General features: G+C 39.7%; 1 protein-coding gene across 1 annotated transcript in view; it reads left to right on the top strand.

The window, feature by feature from the left end:
• LOC119739226 (membrane-bound transcription factor site-1 protease-like) overlaps nucleotides 1–19,885 on the top strand; it is a 54,974-nt gene extending 35,089 nt beyond the window's left edge. The window contains exons 22-23 of the mRNA XM_038214078.1: nucleotides 8,928–9,057; nucleotides 18,799–19,885. Coding sequence (XP_038070006.1) covers nucleotides 8,928–9,057; nucleotides 18,799–19,132 — 464 coding nt within the window. The 3' untranslated portion in view covers nucleotides 19,133–19,885. The remainder of the gene's footprint in view (nucleotides 1–8,927; nucleotides 9,058–18,798) is intronic.
• The last annotated feature ends 1,139 nt before the right edge of the window (nucleotides 19,886–21,024 follow it).

Below are 21,024 nucleotides of genomic sequence, written 5' to 3'. Positions count from 1 at the left end.
ATTATTCAGTGTCCTTGGGATGAGAGTCTATCTTTCAAGTATTTGTACATAAAAACTTTGACAAGAAGACAGACAACTTTGACAGTACTTACAGAAGACAGAGAAAAAGAAAGCCGACATATCCACATGGCAACAAAAGCTGAATGCTGTTTGATAACAATGTACTGTAGTTAACTGTACTGTCCTCGCTATTTTTCAGTTCAATTTGAAAATGTATGTTGTTTTCAATTCCTTTGTTTCTATGATTACAAATTTCTCTCATTTTTTAAATAAATATAAATGAATGAAATATGTATTTTCATTAATTTTGAATTGATGTTTGTGGCCCAGGGTGTCTGGTTCCTGCCTAAATCAGAATCGATAATGTAGGGACTGGGAACCAGTCTACTCACAGGGCAGCTCTGTTTGTTTAAAAGAAATAAAAATACAAAACCTTTTTTTTACAGAGGATTACAGATTCCCAACATAGAAAAACTGAGTTTCTTTTCCGTTCGAAAGTTTGTTAGGAGAATAAAAGTTCAATCTGTTGAAGATCACTTACAGAAGATGTTAAATGTCGGTAGGGATTTTGGCTAAGCAATATACATGTATGCTGAGATATCTGGAGCCTTCATCTACTGTTTTGCACTTCTGCGATGTAATTCAATGAATGTTTGGGCAAAACTGTATGTTTATTTTTATAAAGTTTCCAAGCACAAACACAAGTTCAAATTCTGCATGCGTGAATTATCAAAGAGGATTCGATTGGAAACTTTACTGATAGTTTCATGACAACACAAAGTGATTGATTTGTACCGTACGTACTCTCTGACTGTACATGTGGGTAGGCATTACATTCACTGTGTGGACATCCGACTAAAGAGGTCCACATAAACCAGGTAGAGGTGACGTTGCGTGGACTTGGGGAAGTCCACACACTGTTTCCCCATTTCTAGAAAACAGGTTTAGTGGCATTTTGGGGTTTGGTTTATCTGTGGCAAAATGAAGAGAAACACTGAAGGGAATCATAGAAAAAAAATTGGGTTGAAAGAGTTTTCACAGTTTGAGAAAAATGAGTTTTTTCACTAGTTTTTCTTAACTACACGAAACCAAGGGAATGTCCACACTTGGTATGTAACGTAAACATGTGTGTACATGTACATGTATGTAGTGGATAGTGAGGCATGTCTCATATGCCATTGGATATGCTAAGCATATCTACATGTACTGGCAGGCAAACCTCTTTAAATCATGCATTTTTCGTCCAGTTGGATATTCTTTTTGAACTTGGTTGTGTTCAAATTTTGTTCAAAAGAGCAATGGCATGTACATGTACATGTAAATGTGCAGCTGGGCAATTCCACGGTTACTCACACTACATTTTTGATTTGCTTTTGAGTTTCCTCGGGCTGTAATTACCTTACTGAAAAGGTTTAATAACTGTTATCCCCATGGTAGATAGAGTAGACCTAGACCTACCTAAGCACCAAAGATGACATCCCGAAAAATGTGTTATGTATGATAATTAAACAAGACGCACAAAATCGGTTACTCATGTTACGAAAATGTAACGTGAGTAACCATGGAATTGCCCAACTGCTGTTTTGTGTGGATGCAAAGACTGTTTTAGTTTTGTACAATGTAGTATGTTGAATTTTTTTTATTGAGCCTCACTAACGATCTTTCTGACATGCACCGAACCCTTCTCATTTATGAAGCACTTGCATACCTAAATGGCATGATTGGTGATGTATTAGAGACACAATCAGCTGTGACAGTGTCCAACCTCCCATTCCAACTTCAAAGTGTAGTGACTTGCCATGCAATATAAGGGCTATCCATTTGTGCCTGCACGTTCCACAATGACCATTTAAGAGTCGTAGCCATCATTTTTCATCTGAAGTCGTTTTGCCCTTGATCCTGTAAAGGTTTTTGCCCCTGAAACAAATCGCTTGTGATTGATTCACGGTATCACAGTACTCAGTATTGTATTTTGGAAGCAGAAACGTACATTTTCAGGGATGCTACAAATTAACTGCTGAGTGCAAACCATCGCGAGCAATGTTCTGCCTACAGTTTGGCTTAAAGCAAATGTGTGCGTTAGCTGCATGACTTTTGTCAGTGTAGTCAGTGGGCTTATGGTCGAAAATTACACCCCATATGCAATTTCGGGTACATTGTTTGAAACTCTCAGGATCACTAGAGGATACCTCAAGAAGTTCAAAACCACTTGATGCCATTTTTTACTGACCCTTTTGTGGGCGTGGCCATGATTTTGAAAAGTGGGGGGCTTCGCGCGTAAAAAATTATTTAAAAAAAAAAAATTTTCTTTTTCACATTTGGACAGTTAACTCAAGTGCTACATCACAAGAAAAAAAAATTCCACAATTGTGCCTCTTTTGGGGGTGGGGCAACCTTTTAAAAAAGTGGGGGCACACGTTGCTAACAGAAAATCGACCTGTAACAGGCAATCTTGAGTTTTTTTGTTTTGTTTTTGTATTTGTTACAATCCCTTATATAGTGGTAGTGGAACGATGTGTTAACCCTAACCTGCCCAAATCCATCAAAATCCATCCCCCCATTTTGGGGATTTTTGGCAGGCAAGCCACGAGTACCAAGTCCATTAAAATCCACCTATAGTAGTGTTGGTCTTGTGGTGGATTTCAGCAGATTTGGTCCTGAAGCATTATGTGAAGCAGGGTCAGTGATGGATTTTGGCGGACTTGGTCCAGTACTTAGTAAAAGACTCTAGGGAGTTAAGGTTTACTTTTGCTTAGGACAAAAATATGGCATAGCATACATGTACCTGTTGGCATTAGTGGTCACTTTTTTTCTATTTAAATTGTTCTAAGCCTTCCTTCTCTGGCTGGCAATTTCGACAAGGCCAGCCCAGCAGTCAAAATAGATCAGTTGACTGTTTTTAACCCTTGGGTGTCCCTGCCTTCAAAAAGCAGGTCTGACATGCTGTGATTGTTATGATATGGCTATTGCTTTGACTGTAGGAGATTCATAAGCCAGCTGCGTGTACCAGTTGCCTGCTTTTGTCCGTTGATGGAATTTGACTGTCACAGCGCTTGCTTGAAATATGATCTGACTGTTGGTGACTAGCCTGATCAAACAAAAGGGGGGTTAATGGGTGCATTTGTTCATTTTTGTTTGGAAGGTTGCACATTATAAATGTATACTACATGTAGTACATATATTGTGAACAGATAATCAAAATGTATGGTCATCAATTGTGGGGTGCTGTGGTCCAATGGTTACGGTGTTCGACTCGTGTGCTGTGGTACCGTACATGGGTTCAAATCCTGACGGTGGGAACATGGTGCTTGCGCTCCTGAGCAAGGCGCTTTACCATTATAACTTCGTCCTTCGGATGGGACGTAAAGCCGTAGGTCCTGTGTGTTGTGTAATGCATGTTAAAGAACCCAGTAACACTTATCGCTAAGAGACGAGGTTTGCCCCGGTGTTTGCCCCGGTGTTTCTGGCAGTGGCTGCAATATGCGCTGCAGCACCTTGTAAACCATTATAAGGTGCTACATAATGGGTCTCATATTTCTCATAAACTTTATTTACTTTTCTTTAATAATAGACATAATCTCCAGTGCCTTGAGTACCTAATTGTTGGTAGATACGTGCGCTATATAAGACTCCATTATTATTATTATTATTATAACAAATAATCAAAATGTATGGTCATCAATTGCATTCTTGAACCAAAATGAACTTGGGACCTAATACAGTCTCTCATGGTGACATACGGTAGCTCCAAAGAATCGGTAACTTATCTCTTGGAAAATGATGATGTGGGAAATTTCCTCCCAGTGAAATAAGTTCCCATGTTCTCGGTCGATGCAGCACAAAGCAGAGTAAACATGCATTTCCCTCGAAGCTTGCACTTGAACGGACATTCAGCAAATAAAAGCCAGGCCCAGTATGTACAAGATTGGATTTCCTCTTCGCAGCGATGGGAGATGTTTGGTATAAAATGGATGTAAGTGCGTCTAAGGTTTCTCCCACTCCCTCACTCCTCAAAATGGTTTGGTGCATATATAATGAGAACCCTTGTGAATGTGATTCAGCAATTGTGCTCATGTGTTGGTGTTTCTCTGTCAAACTGCATGGGCCCAGTTTCTTGGAGATATGTAGCGTAAAAAACATGAGAACCAGTCAGTAAAGGCCCTGTCACACTGTCACACATGGCGTTCATATTGCGTTGTTGAAATTCTTAAAAATGTAATAAAACGCCATGAAGACGCAGGATCCATGGTACCAGTGGCTTGCAAGCCATCCTTCAGAGATAATGATACATCTTTGTGAAGTCCATGGGAAGTCTAGGAGGTCCGTGTGGCGTTCTATAGCATCCTTGCAGCGTTCTCTAGAAGTTCCATTGAAGACCGATTAGAAGTCTGCGCGGCGTCCTCGGCGTCCTCGTACAACCGTGCTTATTTGCTCCAGAAACCTGACTGCACACAAAGGAAGTCTTGCTCCCCTTGATTATCACATGCTGCCATGGTTGCTAGGATATGGCTCGATAAGATTACCAATACATTCACAAATATTTCACACCTTGGGACGGTATGATATTTTGCGTTGTATCAATTCTTCTGCTAACTTCATTCAGCTCAATTAACATTGTGGGTGATTTTTTATCATATTTTTTTTTCCGGTTGATGTGCATTGACATGTACATGTATGTATCTGTTTGCCAAATGTTAACAGACATCTTCTCTTTACTCTGAATCATTAATTTCATTGACAATGGTTATTTGAAGACAGATATTAAACATTGAAACTCCCTGATATTTTGGTACTTGGTAGATGTGTTTGCCTGTATCTCTTATCAACATTAAAGGACAAACCTCCCCCTTTCCCAAGGCCCCTCCTCCTTAAGAGGGCATACATACACCAACTTGAACTTATATTGGCATTGGTCTATCTGATATTGGCATTGGTCTAGTTAAATTACAAAGTATGTCGATCTGGTATACAAGGTCTAGAAATATTTAGGATACTGATTCGTAGAAATTCAAACCATGTAATACTAGCGGAGTAGTTCATTTAAAAACTTGAATCAACAACACATACATGTCCTCTCAACACGATATTTCCCAGTTAGTCAATCATTCAGTAAAGGAACTTAAAAACCAAATCATGTAAAGAAAAGAGCAACATTTAGGGAGACTGCCAATGTTTTTTAGAAGACAGAAAAAGAACATGTTTATGACTCATGATGCTAATACTGCAATGCTTTTGTCCAGCTTGAAATAATACGTAGTGTTAATAGAAGTCGGCTTGTCTTAGACCTATCCTTTTACACTGCCTTCTCGGCTGGTATCAATTTTAATTACACTTGCACGTGCATGCTTATTCAAGTATTCCAAACATACAGGCACATATGTTACACAATGAACAAGTACCTACAATGTACATGTACGTACGTATACATACTATTGCTTCCCAAATAGAAGTCGTAGAGAGGAACAATTTGATAGCCGCTAAATAACTTTTAACTGTGAATAACCAGTTTTTAAAACCTTTTTCACAACCCTTTTGTTTTACAACCCCTTTGCCGTAAGTACATGTACAATGTTCATTGAGCTGTCATGTTGGTACATGTACATGTATCCTCCCGATAATGACAGAAATGCACATTTTGTGGTCGTATTCAAGCTGACGATGACACTCTGCCGTGAGATTGTGTGACCCTTTATAATTATCGCACGACTCTCTCAAAGTTTGTCATATCTTATAGGACAAACAAATTAAAGCATCAGCTTTCAGTCAAATTTTATATTGAAGCAATTTTTGTGTGTGTAATAGCAATTGTCGTAGTGAAACTGCTTTTGCTGATGTCACGCAACTTGCTTTGCTTTCATTTTCTGTGTGCAGTATGACATAACCACCATACAAAACGGTGCAAAATTGTTCTGACTTTGAGAACTTAGTAAAAAAAGATTGTCTGTTATGTTTTTGGTACAGTAATCAGAGTAAGACTTTCAGTAGATGCATCAGATATTTTCAACAACTAGCGGGTGCTAGCTGGGTGGAGTCTATACTAATGTATTACTTTGACCTCAATTTGCATGTTGACCCCAAGTGGGCGTGGTAAACCTTGGTGAAGCAATTTCGCCACATTTTTCATCATCAACGTTATGGCTTGCACAAGAGCAATACTGTTGGAGTGTTTTCATAGAGATAATGTAATATTTCACTATTCAAAGTCTGAAAGAAACAAATTTGCCGAAAAAGCAAAACAAAACAAATAAATCGTTTTTTTCACATGCCAACGATGACTTCAGAGGACAGTGAAATCGGAGCATTATACCATTATAAAGCCAGAGTCCATCATTTGCAGCTATCCAAAAAGTAACTGGCGTCATTATTATTGAAATATATACTTGGTTGAAAGATAGTAAGGGGATTAAACTCCCTGTGAAATTATTCTTTCTGTCAAGCTGTCATTCTTAAAAAATCAACGAAAGAAGGCCTTTCCAACGGTGCGTCTTAAGAAGCACTGTTGGAAATTTCCGTTAGAAGCTCTTTATTTTATTCGGCGAAGTGCGCACAAGCGTTGACACGACGCACATGCGCGCGCGGTTGCTATAATTCGTCGGATCGGTGCACAACATCGCGTAGCTGCAATGGGCTCGGTGCCAACATGTCTCAGACACTGATCTCAGGCCCAATTCAAAACATGATTCAGCAACTTTTGATTTGAAATCGAGATCCTAGAATGTTGTTTTTTTTCGAAAAATGCAGCTGAAGCTAAGCTGAAACTTCATTAGGTTAGTTGTTCAGCACCCATCTTTAGATTTTGAGCACTTTTGTTGCTTCAAACGAACAAAATGCACAAATTACACATGATGGACTATACCTTTAAGGAGCTGCATACAATAACCAAGCCTCTTCATTAATCAGTGCATTTTGTGCTTGCGCACAGTCTTTACGCCTTTTACAAAAAACGTGACACATAGACATCAGACAGACATCAGACATCAGACAGACGGTGTAGGATCTTTTCATACACGATGTTTTTACTTCGACCTGACAATATATTGTCCAAAACATGCATGGGTTAGCTTCATGCATGTGCTAGTTTCATATTACCATGATTACACACAAGCACGTATGTCACGTATTTGTAATGCATGTACTCTCAAGAGAGCGATAGCACAGTGCTACTGCTGTGCAAAACACTCCCCATTAAAGGGAATGTACATCATTTGCTTTTGTTGCAATTTACAGAAATAAATGGATTTGGATGATTAGTATGTTATAATAAATATTGTTACACTGACTTGTTTCACGTTTTGGGTTCGTAGATGCTGGAAAACCCAAGAAAACCAATCATGTTCTTGTAAGCTTAAGATGAAGCGGAGCAATTTATAGACTTTGGGGAATTGTTAGGTCAGAGTATCAGACTAGCAGGCTTTTACTCCTTCACAGGTGTGTAAGCAATTGCAAACAAAATGCGGAATAACTAAATTTGACAAATTAGGAGCAGTTTTTGAAAAAAAGCCAGTTTTCTCCAACGCTGGTCATCCGACCAGCGTTGGAAAAATACATTTTTTCTTGAAAGTGTCAGCACACCAGCAGCTACGATTTTACAGGATGCTTTAGACTGTCATTCCCTAACAATCCAGTAAGTTATTTCGTGATAATGTGATCATTTCGTTTTTTGATGTTTGCAAATGTTGTACAAGTATGTATTTTCCTTTTAAATCTCCAAAACATGTTTGTGACCTACCGGTACATGATGTATGTATGTACATGTACATGTACATGTACATGTAAAAGAGACAAAGTCAGTTATACACACAGATGCTCAACTTCAACAGGACACGTAAACATTCATTCAGACCCTGGCTTATTTGAAGATGACTTCTTAATTTATTTCCATAGATATGGTACAATTACGAGTACCTTGTGTTTCTATGAATATCTCCATTATTTTTACTTTCAGAAAACAATCAAGAAACCCTATTCCTTGCCTTTTGTTGTGCTGACCTCCAACTTTTTCAGTCAAAAATCTCAGTCTTAAGCCTAGCCATCTCCAAACCTTCAAAATCCAACTGCATGTTTTGTTGGAATCTGTTGGAGTAAGGACTGCACTAGTAAACTGATTATGCTTTACATGGGGTCAGGCATACGACCATAATCAGAGACCAACAGTTTGGGTGTTGAGTTACATATATACTGGGTTGGATTTTGTAAGAATGAGGAAGGTTCCTAGTAAATCACTCACAGGGTTACATAAAGTTCATATACTCAATCTGAAACCATCAGTCTGAAAGCATTAGTCCACCACCCTCAAGTCTCACATGGCAAACCTTAAAGCTACAGTCTATCATTTGCAGCTTAAGTAACTGGTGTAATTATTGTTGAAAAACATACTTGGTTGAAAGATAGTAAGGGAACTAAACTCCCTGTGAAATTATTCTTTCTGGCAAGCTGTCATTTTGAAGTACATGTGTAATCAACGAAAGAAGGCCTTTCCAACGATGCGTCTTAAGAAGCACCGTTGGAAATTTCCGTTAGTAGTTCGTTTTTTTATTCGGTGAAGTGCGCGCAAGCATTGGCACGACGTACACACACGCGCGGTTGCTATAATTCGTTGAATCGGTGCGTGACATCGCGTAGCTGCAATCGGCTCAGTGAGAACGTGTCTCGGATGCTGAATTCAGGCCCAATTCAAAACATGATTCAGCAACTTTTGATGTGTAATCGAGATCCTACAATGTTGTTTTTCTCGAAATATACAGCTGAAGCTGAGCTGAAACTTCATCAGGTTAGTTGTTCAGCACCCTTCTTTAGATTTTGAGCACTTTTGTTGCTTCAAACGAACAAAATGCACAAATTACAAATGATGGACTATACCTTTAAACCCGACACACGTGTTTTACCTGAATAATGATGATTTCTTTGTTTTTGATATGACCTCACAGGCAACCACCTGTATCGCTATTCCAAGGTATTGGATCCTCATCAGCTAGGGGATCCCAAACCACGCCCCCTTCCTGCCTGCCCTCATCTTGCATGGGCCAAAGGAGAACCTCTCAACATATCAGCTCCAAGGTAAGTGCAAGCTCTTCAACAGCCGTCCTATCATTCCATTCCATCTCACTCATTACTCTAATAATCAAGAGATTCCTTTTTGCAGCTGTGCTTGTCAATTTATTCATTTGAAATTGATACAACTCTCACTCAGTCATCAAATACAAATTGCTATATATAAAAAGACATTTTTTTCATTTTTGGTAAAGTTTGAGTGCCAGATTAGCCTGTAGATTTGCAGGAGCGATAAGAGTTCTTAGTAAAGCCGCATTATAATGCAAAGTCCTTTAGGAATGAACAAAAACAACGGTAGAGGGAAGGAGCGAAAATAACAAGTCCATTAACACCAGGGGTCTGAGATGAAGTAGAAATGACACTCTGCTGTGTAGCGGAGTGTGGAGCATTGACAACGTGTTACTCCTGCCGTATTTGCATTCCCCCGGAGGGTGCTGTCCTCAAGATCTCTCCAGAGAGCTACTCGATTATTTTTAGCCATCTCCTGACTCTGTATGCTAATGTCAATGACCCACCCCTTCACATGACAGACAATTCCCAACAAGTTTGAACCTTAGCATTTCGGTAATCTTTTTTTTTTTTTCTCAGCGCAGACTTTCAGAGATTTGCCAAACCATTGCAGGTTGGCTGTTATATTTTTCAGAGGTTTCTGGCTAGTCCATGGGTAACACTTCTTTAGTATCAATGCAAGGTCTTCCCTTGGCCTGACAAGCCCTGATGCCAGCCTGGGTTCTTGGCCGGCCGTCATGAAAAATTCATGGTGTGTGGAGCTGGCTGAACTGGTTTCTCTATGGGGATTTTTTGTTCCGGGCTAAGACAAGATTCAGGGATTTGGAGGAATGATGCTATCACTCAGGGGGGAATCGACTTGGAGGGTCTCCTTTTATGTCTGGACCGATGGGAGGGCACAGACTCTAGAGAATGTCAAGTGGGCCATTGGAATGAGGTTTTCTGGGCAATTCACTTGCAGTGGATTGGACGCTCTTCAATGCTGATTGTTTTAGTGTTAATGCCAAATGACACCTCCTTCCAATGACACACTGTTCAGCTTTTTTGTGTGTTGGATTTCAGCTTTTTTTTCAGCTTTTCCCTCACTTGCTGTGTACAAAAGTATAGGAGATTTTCAAAGTTCAGCTTTTTTTACACCTTTTTCAACTGTTTTCAGCTATTTTTATTAGTGGTCACTCACACTCCTGATGACAATCTGGCTTTTTTTTTCTTCATTTCCTTAAAATTTAGGGAACCGCCAACGTAGGGCTGGATAGCTCAGTTGGTAGAGCACCGGAACGGTAATCCGGAGGTTGCAGGGTTAAGCCCCGCTCCAGTCGATTTTTTTTTTTTTTCAACTTTGAAAATTATAATAATGAGCCTACAGTTTGCCTTGTGGTTTCTGTCAAACTTTAGTTAAATTACAATGCCAGATTTTTTTCTGCCATCGGACAAAATCTGTACTTTGGAAATATCTTGAATTTTCCTTTCAAGATTGATGTGATTATTTGACGCTACCCTTTAAACTCACCTATAGGCCTATGTGGCCTGTGTATTTTTTCTCCTTCAACTGACCTCCATCTTCAATGCCATGAAAAATTTATAATTTACGTCACACTACTTTGGAACCTACTGCATTGAGTTTGCCTGTGTCTTATCAAAGACTTAAGAAGCCGAAGGTGTGAAATGCTACTCGGGAAGTGAGGGGATCTGGTAACAGGTCCATGCATGCAGCAAGTGATACGGCCGAGTGTCTAGGGAATGCAAGCATTAGGCTGAGGGGGGCATATCAGGGTACCAAGGGAGACCGACTTGACAGACAAGATCAGCTGGTTTCTGTAAACAGTACTTCACAAATTATTTCGCTTTGATGAACATGTTAAGTAGCAATTAGTTCAAGGAAAAGGAGTATCTGTCCTATTCTCACACAGGATATTTTAGCTGTCTAGACAGCTAAAATTAATGGAGTCTGGTCTTTGGAAAGATCTTGAGGACGGGATCCTCCAGGGGAATACAAAAAAAAAAGGAAGTTTCAAAATGGTCATTAACTGGTGCCTCTGATCTTCTAGGTCTGTTTGTTTTATCATACGCTTGTTGTTAGTGACAAAAACACCATGTGTCCGTATGTATACATAACATTAGGTAGATTCATTATAAAAACATGTTTCCTCATAGAAAACTTCGTCAAACCAGCGTTCCATCTAATTACTCCAACACCAACCTCCAAATTGAAAGATAATGCATTTACATATCTAATGCATAATTTAAGTTATACTGTGGTGCCAGTACATTTCAATGTACGATGTACCTATCTGTGGCTGTTCTAAAAATAACAAGTGTAGAGATTGATGAAGCGTTCATTTGAACACACCCTGACTTAATGTCAGCACAGAGATAGATTCATAAAGATGCGATTGAAACAGAAAAGCGTTAAAGCAAATTGTATCGCTGAAGCTCTGCCTCAGATAACATTACCGTTTGTATTATGCACCCAGACTAAAACTGGCAAGACATAAGTTTTGTCATTTAAAGGGAATATACAACATTTGCAAACATCAAAAAATGAAACTACCAAGTTTTTACGAAATACCTTACTAGAATGTTGGTAAATGACAGTCTAAAGCATCCTGTAAAATTGTGGCACCTGCTGTTAAGTCATTTTCAAGAAAATGGTATTTTTGTATACATTTCCAACGGTGGTCGGCCGACCACCGTTGGAAAAACCTAATTATTTTTCAACTACTGCTCCAACTTAACACTTTTTTCAGTCCAAATTTTGTTTGCTATTGGTTACATGTTCATGAACGGGTGCAGGCCAGCTAGACTGGTTCCCTTACCTTACAATTTTCCGGCATCTATAAATTGATCTATTTTATCTTTAGTGGAGTCAAGGAACCAGACTTCTTGAACATTTTTGTTTTTCTTGGTTTTTCCAGCATTTTCGAACACAAAACTTCAAACATGTCAGTGTAACAATATTTGATCTATTATACTAACCCCTCAAATAGTTCATTTCTGAAAATTACAGCAAAATCCAATGATGTACATTCCCTTTAAGATGAGGGTATTGTATTGTATACAAATGTTCATATATATGGTACATTCCAATTAAGAACATCATGAGATCTAAACTAGTAGGAATATGAGAAAACGGGACTCCTGGGAACAGTTTACATTTAATACGGGAGCTAAATTTGTAATTTTTTTTAAATTCTTTTTAGAAAAGAGGGATTTTACTCACACAGAACGCTGGACAATTTTACAATGTGAAGACAAGAATAATAAAATTTGGCTCAGCTTTTGAACAAATATTGGTCTACGTAGCTTTTGGTTCAAGTAAAGACAAGCCAACCTTTGAAGTCTCGCAGTACAGTTAACAAGATTGTACACAGACGTTCACTTATTAATAGGTATACATGTTCAGTTGGGTAACATGCGCACTTGGTAACAAACTGAGTATACTATTGAAAGCGCAGCATCCCGCTAGCTAAGTGTCTTACAAATGATCAGTGCGCCCTGAATTGACGCATTTTTTAGTCGGGTTTTGAAATGCATATCGTACAAATTCATAGAATTCGGAGGTAAAAAAATCCCATGGTACATTGTATTTAAAAGTTATTCATCAGTGCGCGCGTATCGGTAAAAGATCAGTGGCGGAAAGCTGGATTTTGTTGTGATAACTTGTGAATAGAGAATACAAATTACGTGAAATTTGCACAGTTTACTTTATTCCCATGTTATGTATAATAATAAATGGAGCAAGCCATATGTTTGAAATATTTTTTTCTAACTTGTTCACTTTCTTCTTTGACTCGCCGTGTAGAGGAAAAGATACACAGCATGTCAGCATGGACTGAGTCCAATGTGTTGATGTTTCATTAATATGCAAATCCACAGTGTCTGAAGGGAGTCTTTGTACCTTATCAGCGTGGTTTTGTTTTGATTATCTGCTATTACAAACTTCAGTAAGATAAAGATGATTGCTACAGAGTTATTGAGTGACAAGTACATGAAAGCTTATATTTGCACATTCAAATTCAAGCACAAAAACAAATCTGATGGATATGGCAAAAAAAATATATTTCTGCTTCCGATTACATGGCATTTGATTATAGGGTAGGTAAGGAATTTTTTTTTTTTTTTTTTTTGTAGTCAAGGGTAAAAGGTAGAAAATGATGGTTTTGGGTGTTTTTTCCTCATTTTTCCCATTAAAAAAAAATAGGGTAGGGGCTGTCAGAATAGGGCACCGGTAGGTAGGGAAACCGGAAGCAGAACTATTTTTTTTGCCTAAGTATCTCAGTTGTCCAGTAGAAATAATTCAATAACTCTTCTGAACCATTCTGCATAGATAACATTTAAAGATGTCCGTTGGTGGAAGGTTTAAAAACGTCATTTTGTGTTGGGCAGAGCACAGATAAATGACCACCCACCACCAGTGCACTGAACAGATGCACACATCAATTTTTTTCTGTAATGATCCACATGTTGATTTTTCACTCCGTCATGAAAATTTAAAAAAAAAAAACTCAGTCGGTTGGCTGTTTTTTCCTCCTTATTTTCTCCATAATTGAGTAGTTCTAGTATTCTTTAGATGTTCTGAACAATTGGGGCTTCGCTTCGTGGAATGGAACATTCCATCTGTCATTCCATCTGTCATTCCATCTGTTGGTGTCTTTCATTTTCACAAATTCTTGAAATTTTACAGGCCGTTTTCTCAGTATTTTAATTTTTGACATGTCGATAAATACGAACTTTGAACAGCCATAACTCGTTTTTCACTTCAAACTTATGCCTTCAAAAATTGAAAACCACTGTATAAAGTCCTGTACAGCTTGGACTGTCCTCCGTTTGGTTACTACTTACTTCCCAGTTGTATGCCTGATGTATTTTGTGTTGCAATTATCCAAATTTAAATTGATTTTTGTCTCAGATATCATGCACTTTTACTAATTGACATAAGCCTGTTTGGTATGCCTTACAAACGTACCATTTCGTTTCTCAGTGGAATCAATTTGTTGCTCTCAGATCCAAGGTTAGAAATGCCGCTAATGCATTTTCACAACTATGACTTAATTGTATTAAAACAGCAAATTTACCCTTTTGCAGGGATCCTCAAATTACAAATGTTTTAAGTGCATAAAAATTACAAGAAATTGTTGTCAGCTCTCTTGGACAAATGAGACACAGCAACATTGCCAACTGAGACGTAAAGGGTGTATGTGCACATACATGAAAATTAACAGAGAGAGAAAATTACAGCTCCAGGAAAATGTGCCCCTATCTTCTCTTGAATTCGGCTGCAGGGCATTTTGCCTCATTAATATCCTCCAAAGCGGAGAGTAATTATTCACTTCATCAGGCCCCACTGTCTTCATCACATCCATGTACCAGTGTATTGAGTTTCACCGTTGGCTGCGTTGGGGGAGAAGGGGGGGGGGGATATTTTGCTCATTGCATACCCTGCCAGGGGAAAGTGACATGGCCATACATAATGCTGCCGGCCAGACAAGAAGGCTTGTGTGGATCTCGGCAGATCATAAAAAAAAACTCGTTAAAGAGACACTGTATGGGCTCAGTTATTGTCCTAGAAACCATGCACCTGGTAAAGTAGACACTGTCTGTTGTTTTGTTAGTTTTCGGGATATTCATGTAGATTTACAGTGCTAGGATGATGAAAAATGTCCCGAAAACTGGGCAAATATGGACCGCTGTGAAACAAGTGGATCCACCTCTGTTTTTGAAACCTGACACGACGCCTCATGTTGAACAGTAATCCCTGCGATGTTTGGCAGGATCGGTGTCATGTCCGAAAACACGAAAGCAAAAAAGGGAAGACGCCAATCTTCTGGTTATCTTTCTGGAAACCTGATCTCACATACAGATGCATCCATGGCATGTTTGGAAAAACCTGCATAATTACTTGACTCTTCAGTACTATAAGCCTCACTCCTTAAAGAAATTTCTTCAAAAATCTTCCTGTGCATATATTATATTCAAAGAATCTAATGCCAAAATACCTCAAAATACAATGCACTTTAGTCATTATGCAATTTATATTCTGCATGAAAAATGAATTGTATGGCTACAATCTGAATCCCCAGTCCCCCCCCCCCCCAAAAAAAAATCCACCATGTAACATCTTATTATGGCTATGAGTGATTTGTGATGGTTTCGGAAGCATTGGAAGAATTTTTAATCTGTGATAAATGTTCAATTTTCACAACTCTTTTGATTCTTTTTATAAACAGTAATCAAGAAGTTTACCTGTGAAAGGAATGGACTAATGTTTGGGGTGCTGTGGTCCAATGGTTACGGTGTTCGACTCGTGTGCCGTGGTACATGGGTTCGAATCCTTACCGTGGGAACATGGTGCTTGTGCTCTTGAGCAAGGCACTTTACCATTATTGCTTCGTCCTTCGGATGGGTAGTAAAGCCGTAGGTCCTGTGTGTTGTGTAATGCACATAAAAGAACCCAGTAACACTTATCGCTAAGAGAAGGGGTTTGCCCCGGTGTTTCTGGCAGTGGCTGCAATATGCGCCGCAGCACCTTGCAAACCCTTATAAGGTGCTACATAATGGGTCTCATATTCTCATAAACTTTATTTACCTTTCTTTAATAATAGACATATCTCCAGCGCCTTAAGTACCTAATAGATGGTAGATACATGCGCTATATAAGACTCTGATATTATTATTTTTTTTAAATTTTATAACCAGTGGCTTGTTCTCACTGTGTCTGAAATGTTCCGTTATTTCCTGCATGTTGCATGACTCATGCCTTCAGAACTGATGATAAAATGTAGGGTGTCATGTTACTCATCAGTGACTTTGCCCAGAGCTGTACACCATCCTTTTAATGTGTTCCCTAGGCTATGTGGTTTCATTTCTAACAAAATCTGCCCCTCTGTTGCCATGGTGAGGGAGACAGTAGGGCTCTGTGTTTGCAATACACAGGAAATGTTTACATGTACATAAACATGTATGGACATGGGTCGTTTGCATGAAGCACTTTTCAACAAATCAGGGCCCAATTTCATAGCACAGCTTAACAGTAAGCAGAAAAGTTGTGCTTACTATAGCAGAAAATCATGCTGCTGCTTAAGCACTATTTCATGCTAACGGTTGTGCGCGCATGGAGATTTCTATTGTTACGTCACTGATTTAAGCAAAGTTTTCTTCTGGGGTTAAGCGTGCTTTTGCTGTGCTTACTGCTTAACAGTCCCTATGAAATAGATGGAGGCTCGGTAAGCACAAAGTTGGCTGTTAAGCAGCGCTATGAAATTGGGCCCTGATCATGGGGGGGGGGGGATCTTTTAATGGGTGATGAGTGACATTGGTGATGTTTCAGTGGCCTGCCTTGTGCAACATGTATTGCGCTCCTACATGTATATTGTTACAATGATGTTATCGATTGAGGAGTTTAATACTGACTACCTCTCCTTCACTTTGTCTCCGAGTTGCAGACACTTTAGTGTGGAGTGAAATATAGCAATTTTCCCAGCTCTTTATGTGTATATATTTAAATTTAACAAAGAATAAAGCAAACATTTGTATTTTAGAATTTTTAGGAAACAATTTGTGAGTTACTTTTGCCTTTTTCCCCAAACATGCACACATACATTTGTTATTCCAAATGTCATTTTAATGTGTCTGTTGATAATACCCATGTGACTGCATGCACCAAAGAATCCTTTGTTCATAGCTACTAACTTTGGAAACTAGAACATAAAATTCCAAACACATTTGGGAAACAAGTTGAATTTCCAGGCACCAGATAATCTTATGAATGTTTAACATGAGCCAGCCATGAATTCCATGGTTACCAGCCACTGAGTGAAATGCATGCTTCTGCTGCAGTAGTCATGTGTAAACATTTTCCAGGCCTCTGTCCACACAGGTGTGCCTACTACATGTAGGCCTAGTTCCCCCCCCCCTTCCCCGCCTCTGCATGTAGATGTATGTTCTAGTTATTGTTTTTAGGTTTTTTGACATTCTAAGAATGGAGTGGCATGTATTTTTTTTGGGGGGGGAGGGGTTGAACAATGAGCAGTAAACCAATTTTCTATGCATGTAGCTTTTTGTGTTTTGGACGTACATGTAATTATGAATCTTTGAAAGTGATGCACAATCTGTACAGGGGTATTATGGTTTCTGGTATGGAGCTTGCCCAAAAAGTGGTGCGGCGACGCGGCCTTTTTTTTTTTTTTACCTGATTTTTTTGCTTCAAATGTCGGCTGATGACTGCAAATGGTGCCCGACTAAACTTAGTGCAAAAATATGGGAGTCCAGAGAGGCCACATAAAGCTTATTCTCGACCATAACCCAATCTAAAAACACGTTAAAATTGTGCAGCAGCAGGATTCTAGTCAAACCAGTGAGTTTGGCGGTTTTGAGACATCATCTTTCATTGAAAAAAAACCTTTTTCATTTTGCCGACGCACATGGCTACGACGACGCGCGCGCATACCAGAAACCGGAGACTTTTTTGGGGGGGCCTTATCTGGAAACCCGTCAAGGCGCCTACTCACAATCAATAGTCACGCGCCAGTCTAAGTGAAATAACTATTCAAGTAAATGACATTTTACTTCTCTTTTGAAGATGTCCAGGAATGTTATAAAACAATATTTAAACATTCTGGATACATGTTAGTATATTCCAAGGTAAATAATTCTCAAGCACATGAATGCAGTAACATGTGGCGTATATTGTAGCAAGTGGCTGTGGCCATTTTGGTCACACGGTGTAAGGGAAGGATACCTTCATGCAAGGGGTAATTATTACTATTATTAACCCTAACACCCTCAGATGTATAAAAACTATTACAATTGGAGGATTGTTAGGCTTAAGAAGTAAAAAAACATCACACAAGTTGACCATGGGTTGACATATTTGAAGAACATATCACTTCAGTCAACACCTTGCAGTCTCCACGCTAGCCTACATCTCAACTTACACTATAATGATTACTCCAACTTACTTTACATTCTCAGCCCCCCCCCCAAAAAAAAAACCTCTCCCCAACAGAACATCAGGACAGCACCAACTGAAAGTACATGTAACTTTAAATTCATGCTGAGGAGTTATTAGACATGATGCACTTCCTCTTTAATAGTTTGATTTATTATTCAACTCTTGTTTTACTGTAGAACACTGCAACCATATGATGACTACTGCTGTACCAAACATTTAGCTTCAACAAAACTTCACTTTTGCTCCCCAATTTATACAGAGAATTAATAGCAACAACTTGCTACAAAGCATGAAAACTATATCAATCTTGTATGGACCCCGTTGTGTTCATTATCGTGACAATGTATATAATGCTGGACCTAGAAAGATGCTAAAGGGCCAGCTCATTGCCATATGACCGACTGATGACTGACTGGGACAATTACTGACTGACTCTGGGTCTGGCATAGTAGGCAAGCCGATTCTTGTATAATTTGTGTCAGGCATTTCATTCTCTGCAGTTTAAAAACTTGTAATTATTCTTATTAATGAGATTTGAAGGTTTGCATGGTGGAAAGATACTAAGACAAGATAAGTTTGCAGTAGCACCATGTGAATAAATCTCTTTTGTGAGTATGTGTGGTTCTGAAAAGAACCGGAGGGACTCAACGTTTCGAATAGTATGCTCTGCCCGTCGTCAGGAGAATGAGGGATTTTAACGATGATGCGATGTTATAAGGATGAGTGCGGTGAGGCTTATTAATGTTACAACTATTGTTGTTCTTTTTTTCCTTTCTCTACTCTTCCAGCAATCTCTTTAAACACCAGAAGCTCCTCTCCATCCTAGAGGGAGTCCCACCCCCGGCTGTGGTTGCCGGGGCCAACATGAGACGGGATGAGCCTAATGTCCCCGGTCTTCAGGAGGATGTCCACTGGGATCCCCGCAACTCGGGCAACATGGTGGTCTCTGACAACTGGAGCACTGTCACCCTTCTGGCCTTCGTCTCAGGTTTCCTAGTGCTCGGGTTCTTTGTCAACCTCCTGTACCGAAGCCGACGAAAACGGAAACAGGCTGTCACGTGGCGCAAGAAACCCACGAGACTTATACGCAGGACCAAATATACAAGAGTTCCCGCTGTATAGCATTGGCAGTAGTGCCGTGTGTATATAAATTTGTAAGATACGGTATTTTGTATTATGATTTATTTGTATGTTGTGTCGAGACATTTGGTGCCATTTCGCAGTATCAGCACCCTTTGTGAACTAGTCCAACTGAATGTGCACTCAGTGTCATTTCAGTGTACTGCCTGTGTCAGTACTTATTGAACGTGCACTCAGTGTGTGCTCTGTGCTCTGTGCATTCACTCAAAGTCAACTCAGTGCACAATCATTGCATACTGAGTATGGACCCAATGACCACTCAGTGTTCATGCACTGAATACTCAGTGTGCACTCTGTGCTCTGTGCGTGCACTCAAAGTCAACTCAGTCTACAATCATTGCATACTGAGTATGGACCCAATGACCACTCAGTGTACATTCACTGAATACTCAGTGTGCACTCTGTACTCTGTGCATACACTCAAATTCAACTCAGCGTACAATCACAGCATACTGAGTATGAACCAAATGACCACTCAGTGTACATTCACTGAATACTCAGTGTGCACTCAGTGCATGCACTCAAAGTCAACTCAGTGTACAATCACAGCATACTGAGTATGGACCCAATGACCACTCAGTGTACATTCACTGAATACTCAGTGTGCACTCTGTACTCTGTGCATGCACTCAAAGTTAACTCAGCGCACAATCATTGCATACTGAGTATGGACCCAATGACCACTCAGTGTACATTCACTGAATACTCAGTGTGCACTCTGTACTCTGTGCATGCATCAAAGTTAACTCAGCGCACAATCATTGCATACTGAGTATGGACCCAATGACTACTCAGTGTACATTCACTGAATACTCAGTGTGCACTCTGTACTCTGTGCGTGCACTCAAAGTCAACTCAGTGTACAATCATTGCATACTGAGTATGGACCCAATGACCACTCAGTGTACATTCACTGAATACTCAGTGTGCACTCTGTACTCTGTGCGTGCACTCAAAGTCAACTCAGTGTACAATCATTGCATACTGAGTATGGACCCAATGACCACTCAGTGTTCATGCACTGAATACTCAGTGTGCACTCTGTGCTCTGTGCGTGCACTCAAAGTCAACTCAGTCTACAATCATTGCATACTGAGTATGGACCCAATGACCACTCAGTGTACATTCACTGAATACTCAGTGTGCACTCTGTACTCTGTGCATACACTCAAATTCAACTCAGCGTACAATCACAGCATACTGAGTATGAACCAAATGACCACTCAGTGTACATTCACTGAATACTCAGTGTGCACTCAGTGCATGCACTCAAAGTCAACTCAGTGTACAATCACAGCATACTGAGTATGGACCCAATGACCACTCAGTGTACATTCACTGAATACTCAGTGTGCACTCTGTACTCTGTGCATGCACTCAAAGTTAACTCAGCGCACAATCATTGCATACTGAGTATGGACCCAATGACCACTCAGTGTACATTCACTGAATACTCAGTGTGCACTCTGTACTCTGTGCATGCATCAAAGTTAACTCAGCGCACAATCATTGCATACTGAGTATGGACCCAATGACTACTCAGTGTACATTCACTGAATACTCAGTGTGCACTCTGTACTCTGTGCGTGCACTCAAAGTCAACTCAGTGTACAATCATTGCATACTGAGTATGGACCCAATGACCACTCAGTGTACATTCACTGAATACTCAGTGTGCACTCTGTGCTCTGTGCATGCACTCAAAGTCAACTCAGTGTACAATCACAGCATACTGAGTATGGACCCAATTACCACTCAGTGTACATTCACTGAATACTCAGTGCGCACTCTGTGCTCTGTGCATGCACTCAAAGTCAACTCAGTGCACAATCATTGCATACTGAGTATGGACCCAATGACCACTCAGTGAACAT

This window comes from Patiria miniata, unplaced genomic scaffold, assembly GCF_015706575.1.
Source record: "Patiria miniata isolate m_02_andy unplaced genomic scaffold, ASM1570657v1 HiC_scaffold_30, whole genome shotgun sequence".
Taxonomy (NCBI): Eukaryota; Metazoa; Echinodermata; class Asteroidea; order Valvatida; family Asterinidae; genus Patiria; species Patiria miniata.
This window is presented reverse-complemented; position numbering and strand designations above follow the sequence as displayed.